At 33.5% G+C, this 9,544-nt stretch overlaps 1 protein-coding gene across 2 annotated transcripts; it reads left to right on the top strand.

Moving 5' to 3' along the window:
* Positions 1-3,751: 3,751 nt before the first annotated feature.
* On the top strand, positions 3,752-8,622 carry MAB1 (Transketolase family protein). 2 transcript variants are annotated; one of them, XM_059591936.2, is made up of 16 exons: positions 3,752-3,871; positions 4,116-4,163; positions 4,311-4,385; positions 4,924-5,004; positions 5,092-5,118; positions 5,231-5,293; positions 5,576-5,662; positions 6,130-6,255; positions 6,400-6,533; positions 6,626-6,698; positions 6,807-6,872; positions 7,545-7,583; positions 7,662-7,786; positions 7,874-7,988; positions 8,163-8,268; positions 8,409-8,622. In XM_059591936.2, the coding sequence occupies exons 2-15, from the start codon at positions 4,140-4,142 to the stop codon at positions 8,229-8,231; spliced, it is 1,104 nt and encodes a 367-aa protein (XP_059447919.2). In that variant the 5' UTR covers positions 3,752-3,871; positions 4,116-4,139; the 3' UTR covers positions 8,232-8,268; positions 8,409-8,622. The 2 variants fall into 2 exon arrangements, with proteins under 2 accessions (XP_059447919.2, XP_059447918.2); XM_059591935.2 differs by having other exon boundaries at positions 4,116-4,187.
* Positions 8,623-9,544: the final 922 nt, after the last annotated feature.

Below are 9,544 nucleotides of genomic sequence, written 5' to 3'. Positions count from 1 at the left end.
AAAATAAAATAAAAAATAAAAACGAAAATTTTCAATTTATATATATATATATATATATATAAGAAACCGATTTTTTTTTTTTTTTCCTTATAAAAAGATTTTTTATTTTTTATTTTTAATTTGGCGGCTTCTTTGATTTTTTTTTTTTTTAGATAGTTGGGGGGCCATTAACAATGTTTTGATAGTTTGTGGGATATTGTCAATTATGTGATAATTTGAGAGAAATATGTGAACTTTTCCCTTAAGAAAAATATAAAATTGCAAACATTACAATCAAAGAGAAGGATCCTAATTTATTAATATGGATAGCCTAATTTAAATTAGAGTTATTAATAGGAAAAATATATTATAAGTCCCTAAGTCAACGCGCCAAAATTAAAAACTCTCTAGTTTTTTTTTTTTTTTCTCAAAAATTTACTCCATGTGTCAATCGAAACTACAATAAACTTCCTATCGTCAAAATTTTTTAACAGTCGTTAGGGTCACTCAAAACTCTCCATTTTACCTAATTAAAATATTTATTTTTTATTAATTTAATTTAAAAAATTAAATCTAAAAAAAATAAAAATTGAAGGGTGGAGATTTGGGGGAGGAAAAACCACGTATCACACTATCACTATCACTCCAACCTTTTCGGTTGTAGCACGAGCACGATATATATACATACCGCCTCCAACTTCACCTAACCATTGTTTTCCATGTTTGGTACGTATATCATGCGGTAGTAGAAGCTGGCTTTGACTTTTGAAGATCTTGTTCAAAATTTGAGAAAAATATAATCTTATTAACAAAAGCATATTCAATTGTGTAGCGTCTGCCTTTTACTAGTTGAGGTTTGCTACAATGCATTCCCCAATCCATCTCCTCCCTATCTTTTCTCTTTAACATCTTGATTTAAAAAATAAAAAAAAAATTAAGAGAGAGGAGATGGTGGGGAGAATCCACAATTCGAACTAATGGCCTCTACTTCATTAGGCGTGATCCTAGTCAATTGAGCTACCTCTTGACCCCCCCAAACTCCTGTGGGGTGTCCGCATAAACTAAATTAAAAAAACCTAGGGACTTATAATATATTGTTATAATAAACCCCTATGGAGTTTATTGCAGTTTCGATTGACTCATGAAATAATTTTTTTTTTAAAAAAAAAACCTAGTGAGTTTTTAATTTTGGCGCGTTGACTTAGGGACTTATAATATATTTTCCCTTATTAATATGGACAGCAAAATCAGAGTTATTAATATGGACAACCTAATTATATATATATATATATATATATATATATATATATATATATATATATATATATAAAATTGCTATTTTAAAAAATTGAAAACCCAAACAACCCTTAATTATGTTTTAAAATCAAAATACATGCGAACCAAAGGCATATATACAATAACATACTAGTGTCCTCAAGAGGTAGCTCAATTGACTGGGATCACGTCTAATGAAGTAGAAGTCATTAGTTCGAATTGTGTATTCTCCCCCCATCTCCTCTCTCTTAATTTTTTTTTTTTTAAATCAAGATGTTAAAGAGAAAAGATAGGAAGGAGATGGATGGGGGAATGCATTGTAGCAAACCTCAACTAGTAAAAGGCAGACGCTACACAATTGAATATGCTTTTGTTAATAAGATTATATTTTTCTCAAATTTTGAACAAGATATTCAAAAGTCAAAGCCAGCTTCTACTACTGCATGATAATATACGTACCAAACGAGGAAAACAATGGTTAGGTGAAGTTGGAGGCGGCATGTATATATGTCGTGTTCGTGCTACAACCGAAAAAGTTGGAGTGATACGTGGTTTTTCCTCCACCAAATCTCTACTGGTGTGGTAGTTGGATACAAAGCAGCACGTTGCGTCGCTGCCCCGTGCTCGCCCACCATGTTTTTTATTCTCCGTCTCTCTTTAATTGAAAAAAAGAAAAGAAAAAAGGATTAATTAGGGTTTAATTTAAAAATATTTGTAATTTAAAGGCATGATTTAAACTAATTTGTAATATTCTATATATCATTTAAATTAATCCCAAAATTAAGAGTATTTTATCTTTTATTTGTGAAGCTCTTTACATTCTATCATTCTCTTTCACAATAGATAGAGGTGGCCATTTCCACCCTTGCTATAGGAATGATCGTCCAACCATATCCTGTATCTACCTCATTTGCATAATATTATGTGTGTTCAAACCGAAAGTAAATTAGTAACTTCAAAATATATGAGGATTTTTTTCATTCAAAATAAGACTTCAGCTTGATTAAAGGGTAATTTGAAACATTTTGATAGTTTATAGATACGAGTTGCAGTGACGCATAATTTAAAAATGTAAGTGTAACTTAAAAGGGGAAAAAGAATGTAATTTGGTCATTCTTTAATTTTAGTTATAATTAGATGATAGGATAAATATTAATAAATCTCAAATTATAATACCAATCAAAATTGATAATCCTAAACACATATTGACATGGCACTAAAAATTACTATGGTATCAAAAACTCAATAGTGATTAATACAGAATTTAATAATAATTTTTATCAAAGAATATGCACTGAGAGTAGAAGGGTGTGTGATATTTTTCATCAAAATCTATAAGAACATTATAAATAACCTCGTGAAATAAAGGTCGATGATTTAGCGGTTAATCCTGAAGAATATTTTTTAATTAAATTTACTGATTTATTTCGTCACTCGGGTGTTTGCTTGTTTTGTTTTGTTTTGTAATTAATTTTTAAAAAGGTAGGTAAAGGTTGTTACTTCTCTTTTGCAAGTACATGATGATGAAACCCAATTGGCTTCTCCTTCTGAACGCTAGAAGTCTAGAACCATCACTTCAGACTTTCGTTTCCTCCGTTTGACCGCCAACCACAACCTCTCTGCCAATTATAACCCTAATGCTTCTACACAATGGCGGAGATGTCCCTATGCGCCATGCGGCGATGAAGTATTACTTTTCGCAATTTAGGGAAAAAACGAAAAAAAAATCCCCTTTTGATAAATAAAAATAGCGACTCGGCAGACTGCATTCATGACTCAGCTCAACAAATATTTAATATATGACTCAATATTTTAGTTATTTATTTTTTATTTATCTATTTTTTCTATCTTCAAAAAAAAAAAAAAAAAAATCCATTTTTTTGTTATTCTTATTATTATTATTAAGAGTAAGTTGTTGAGCTATGGTGATGAAATTCTTAGAGTCTATTTGTTATTGTGTTTGAAAGGCTTAAAAAGTATTTTTAACACTAACAAAATTTATTTAAAAAAAATACTAGTTTGGTAAATAAATTTAAAAGTGATTTTAAAGGTCAAAAAGCTTAAAAATAGCTAAAAATATTTTTGACAAAAACTTAAGAATGAAGCTTTTGCCGGAAAGTTTTTTTTTACTTAAAAGCTCTATTTCTCAAACGCAATTTCAAATAGACTCTTAGCCACTTTGATTAGCTGAATGTTAAGTATTTTTTTTTTATTATATTTTGTTGAACTATACGTGGGTGCTCCTAAGTTTTCTTTACTTTTCTATCGAAACAAATATATATATATATATATATATATATATATATATATATATATATATTATATTTTTCTAAGCTACTTTTCTATTAAATATTTGACATGTAAAATTTAACAAAACCTCACCACAAGCTGACGGCTGGGCGTACGACTGACGCTGCCACAGCATAATATTCCCCACTCGCCGCAGTACTAATGGTTCCACTCCAAAAAATAATAGAAAAGAAATAAAATAGGAAGAGAAAAAATAAATAAATATAATAGAGGACAGTGAAAATCGAAATCGGCTCATTTCACGTCCATTTTCTTTTTCTACATCTCCTTCGTCTCCGATCGGATACCACTACTATCCTATTCCGAGGTCCGTATTTCCCTAAATCTCCGTCATCTGATTTTATTCCCGAATCTTGAATCGCTCTTATACGATTTGCGACAAAGTTTAGGGTTTTTTTTTTTTTTTTTTTTTTTTTTTTTTTTTTTTAAATTTTATTATTATTATTATTATTATTTTTTTTATCGATCTCTTTAAGTCTTTCATCTATGTGTATCGATTTGATATGAATCGCTGATAATCTCATTGTATTTTCGATTTTTTGTTTGATTAGAGAGACTGAGTGGAAGAGAGAAAGATGTTGGCGACTTTGAGGCAAAAGGTCGGTGCTGGGTCTTCTCTTATGGTACATCCGACAAGATTATCTGTTGGTTTTGTATTTTGTAAATGTTAGGTTCACATTTTCGTTTTAATTTTAATGGTTTCTGATTAGGTTGATTAGCTTAGTTGTTAATTTCGGTTTGCGCAGATTTTGGGACAGTCCTTACAGAGGACTCGCTCTGCTGCGTCGGCGTTGAGGAGTTACTCATCAGCAGCGAAAGAGGTAATGGCAGTGGCTTTTTTATAAATTTCTGTGCTGCTCGTTGCATTTCAAATGGATTGGCGTTTTTTTTTTTTTTTTTTTTTTTCAAATGTTTTCTTCACGTGCTGAGCTTATATGTGAAGCGTAAATCTGTCTCAATTGTTCGATGCGTGCAAGTTATTTTCTTCACGGCGTTCAAGTTTGTCACTTTGTTTTTCTAAATATTTGAAAATCGACTATGAGGAAGCTGATTTTTTGTTGGGGTGAGGACATCGTAGAAAAAATTTATACTTTCTAAATAATTTTTGTAAGAATTCGATCTCACGAGTATGTATGTATGGAGATTTGGGCATCAGCTAAGGAACCCGAAAACCCCCTTTTTTTTTTCCTGCCTGAATTATAATTGTTTTCACCCCAGTGGTGAGGTGTGGAGGTTTAGTTGAAAGGGTTAGTCTTTTTCTATTGGATGTTATAATATGAGAAGTTGTCTCTTCTCCTTCATGTTGGTTCTTCTTCACAACACACTGAATTTTTCTTTTGAAATGATAATTATTGACAGATGATGGTGAGAGACGCTCTAAACTCTGCACTTGATGAGGAAATGTCTGCTGATCCTAAAGTATTTTTGATGGGTGAAGAGGTGAGGACAAGTAGAAAGAAATTAGTATTTCCTGGATTTTATCTTTTTCCTTTCTTTTTATGCTCCTGTTTTATCTCTTGAGTGCAGGTTGGGGAATATCAAGGTGCATACAAGGTTAGACTTCAATATTTGAAGATGAATTCGTAGCTTTGCATGTCCTGTGAAGACCAGATGTTGACTTTATATTTGTCTAATAATCAGCTCTTAAATCTCCAATTTTGTATAGATATCCAAAGGGCTTTTGGAAAAGTATGGTCCTGAGAGGGTTCTTGATACACCAATTACGGAGGTTATTTCTGTTTGACTTGTCCTCTATTTGTTGGTTCTTTGGTTGCTTCTATAGTTGGTCAAGTAGATTAGTGATGATACTGCAACCCTCCTTATATGCTAAGGTTATGTCATTATGTTATATTGATACTTCTTGCTGTTCCTAGCTTTCCCCCCTCCCCCTCCCCCTCCCCACCCCTTGCCTCCTATTTTTTCTCCAAAAGGGATATATACATGTATAATTCATTTTTGTATTACTTGGTAGCAGTTGTCCAATACCATTTTCTCTGAAAATATTTTGCAGGCTGGGTTTACTGGGATTGGAGTTGGTGCTGCTTACTATGGTCTTCGGCCTATTGTGGAGTTTATGACATTTAACTTCTCTATGCAGGTTAGAGATCCCCTCTCTTGTATTCAACTTTCTGAAACCTATATTAAGATTATTTTCAGACGTTTTATGGTGTTGACTCAACCACTCAAGTACCCTATAACACCCAAATATGACATAATTCGAACATCTAGTAGAGTTCAACATATTAAAATTAACTTCTTGTTTTTCCAAGAAGATGATATCAAGATACCGTGGTTTCTGTACTCTGTCTCTCTCTCTCTCTCTAATAACTAACATACATAGAAGTCTTGCTCTGAAGGATAATGGGTATTGCCTCCTGATAATTTTGAACTCGACTTTTGGTTCATTTACTTATAGTACATTTTTCTAATTAGTTTATAGCTATCTTGATGGTGTTCAGTTTTAAATTTTTCTTTGTATTACTTGTATGTTGTTTTGGTTTGGCTTTCTAATTTATTTCAAATCATTCATTTCCTCTTGGAATCTCATTCTATCTATCGCGGCAGGCAATTGACCACATCATTAATTCTGCTGCAAAATCAAACTATATGTCTTCTGGCCAGATATCTGTGCCTATAGTTTTTAGAGGGCCTAATGGTGCTGCTGCTGGAGTTGGTGCTCAGCACTCTCAAGTATGTTTTCGCCGGCTTTATTTGTGTACCGCTTGTCCTAATGTCCTTTATGACACTGCATGCTTGGGGTTCATTTTACAGTAAAGGGAGCCAAACATGTGTCGATGTTCAATATAATTGATTTTTTATTTTGGTTTAATGCAGTGTTATGCTGCATGGTATGCCGCCTGCCCTGGGTTGAAAGTGTTGTGCCCATACTCATCTGAAGATGCCCGTGGACTGCTAAAGGCTGCAATAAGGGATCCTGATCCTGTTGTTTTCCTTGAAAATGAGCTGTTGTGAGTATCTCAGTGCATTGTGATTGTGATGTATTAGGATTATGAATATCATGCTAAACATTGTTGCTACTGATGTAAATATTGTGCTTCAGATATGGCGAGTCATTCCCTGTTTCAGCTGAAGTTCTTGATTCCAGTTTTTGCCTTCCAATAGGAAAAGCTAAGGTGACGTTAAGAATTATCTCAAAGATGATTGTTCCTGTTACTGTTATTCTGCCGTGTTCTCATTATAATGTCATTCTTGTTCACTTTGTTATTGTCTACTGTTCACAGATTGAGAGAGAAGGAAAGGATGTGACTATTACAGCTTTTTCAAAAATGGTGGGATATGCTCTCAAGGTTTGTCTCCCATACCCCCTTCAGATGTTTATTTCTATGTTGTTTTCTGTCTTCTAAGAAATAAATTGACCTGGCTGGTTCTTGACGAGTGATAATATGTAATATGCAAGATGAGAAAATAAAAAGAAGATTGCGAAGTATGTAATATGTATTGAAGCATGTGTATTAATGTCCAAAGGATTAGCATTAGGTGTAATAGTTGTGACTGTTGCAACTGCAATAATTAGAAACTATATGCTTGAGTGCTCTGGCATCGTTCAGGTATATTATTTTCTTTCAGATATATTATTTGCTTTGTCATGAGCCCCAATTACTATCGAAGATATGGCATGGTTCAGATCCTCAGATGGAGTTGATTCACATGGTTGTAAAGCAATAATTCTTGTACTGTGATTCATATTGCTGATAAAGGGCTTGGTGCTCTTATCAGTGTGACATTGCATTGTGTGTTTCCTCTGCTTCACTCTTTCAGGGATTGTTCCTTGAATATGCGGTTTGTCAGCTTCTTTGTCCCAGGCTAATCATATTTACGAGAATTTAAGACTATTCTCAATTATAATGCTAACATCACTTCATCTAAGCTTTTATCTATATACTCCATGGGTTCTAGTCAAGATCTGTGTGTGTGTGTCCCCCTCCATCTAGGAATAATTGTACTGCTTTTGTGTTCAGGCGGCTGAGATTCTTGCAAAGGAAGGTATCAGTGCTGAGGTAAAGAGTGAACTTAAAATTCTCACGACTTCCTACTTTTAGTTGTGGACACATTAATAACTAGCCCTCTCAATTTAGGTTATAAATTTGCGCTCAATTCGGCCACTAGACAGATCGACAATTAATGCTTCTGTCAGGAAAACCAACAGACTGATAACAGTTGAAGAAGGATTTCCTCAGCATGGCGTTGGAGCCGAAATCTGGTTCATCTCTTTCCACTATATATTTATCCCTTGCTTATCAGTTTTCTGAATCCATTGAACTTATGTTGTGCTTCTTCCTACAAACAGCACATCTGTTATTGAGGAGAGCTTTGGTTATCTTGATGCACCAGTTGAGAGAATTGCTGGGGCTGATGTTCCAATGCCTTATGCGGCCAATCTTGAGAGGATGGCTGTCCCACAGGTCAGTTATTACTATTGACCCGACAATCTGTAGTTAAATTGATAGGTTTGCACCTGTGGTAAGATATGGGAACTGATGTAATGATACTGTTCCTTGCTTGAAGGTGTGTAAATGTGAGTCCTATTTACTGTTTTGGTATAATTTCTTCTTAATTCTTGGTTCATGGTTGTACAGGTTGAAGACATTGTTCGTGCAGCCAAGAGAGCATGCTACAGATCTGTACCGTTGGCTGCAGCTGCTTAATTCTACCAATTTCGTCCAAAATCTTTTCCAAATCCAGGTTATAGTTAAATTGGCGGCTGCTTATGTTTTGGGTTTTGAAGTTCTCACCCATTAAAGATGAGTTTCATGATTTGTTGAATGACCTGACTTTCGGTTTAGATAATCTCTGATAAATGTGAATAACTGCTGAATTTTCAGGAAAGATAGAGATTGTACATTTTTTTTTCACTTCTCATAACATGGGGAAGAAGCTGCTTGTTAAAATAACCTGGAGAACAATGACTCAAGAGGTTGGAAATTTTGTGACTCTTTGTTGTCATTTTTTATTTGGCAGTTGATTTGGTACTTTTTGAATCCATATTTCAAAGGTACTTTATTTGGCTTTCCTATTCAGTGCATTACTTTCTTGTTAGGTCCCTTGTATTGTTTTGAGTTTGTCTCCTGGTGATATTTGTTTAATTTCGTAGCTCTCTGGCTACAATTGCCAGATATGTGATTTGTACAAGCTTAGGGATGCTAGAACTATATAGCGCATAAGATAATAAATGTCAAGCTTAGAAAAGAAAAAGGATAATAAATGACATAAAGGGTGAGAAGAAAATAAGAAAAAAGGGGTTGGGTTGAGAGTTAGACAAGATTATCACTAATTTTGGAGACATGTCAAGTTTCTAATGGTATGAATTAATTTGTTTTTTTGGTTTCTTTTTGCTTACTCTAAAGAGTGATTAGTACTTTTCAAATCTTAGAAAGTTATATTTCAAAAAATCAAGCTACAGGATAAAAACGCTTTTTTTTTTTTTCCCCTTTATATTAAGTTATTAACTGCCACACAACGCAGCATTCGTTGTATATAGATGATTTTATTGTCTATAGAGATCTTCCGGGTCTTTTAGATGGTGTAGCCCAGCGGTGCATATTCTTTGGCATCCATTTCATGCAGGTATTGTCTTTAATCTAGTAAGGGTTAACAAAATTCAAAACCCTTACCGTTATATATGCTTAATAATGGTTCTTACTGTCCTCAAGGGGTATCTCAATTTGCCGAAGATCACGCCTCATGAAGCGGAGATTTTTTATTCGAATTGTGCTTCCTCTTCTTTTTTGTGGAAATGTAAAAATAAAAAATAAAATAAAATAATGGCTCTTACTGTATTGTTGTAAGTGCAACAATAGGATTTACTAATCGGTAGTGTAAATTACAACGGACTTTCGAAGAAAAAATTGCAAAATGACAGCATAATTGCAAGTGTTTTGTATCTTAACTAGTCCAAATTCACTAAGCAACATAACTATAGTATTCCTACTTGAGATTTCACCATAGAGCTAAGGCTTTC

This window comes from Corylus avellana, chromosome 4 (genome assembly GCF_965113065.1).
Source record: "Corylus avellana chromosome 4, dhCorAvel1.hap1.2, whole genome shotgun sequence".
In the NCBI taxonomy this organism is placed as follows: Eukaryota; Viridiplantae; Streptophyta; class Magnoliopsida; order Fagales; family Betulaceae; genus Corylus; species Corylus avellana.
Note: the sequence above shows the minus strand (reverse complement) of the source record. Positions and strands in the feature narration are given on the sequence as shown.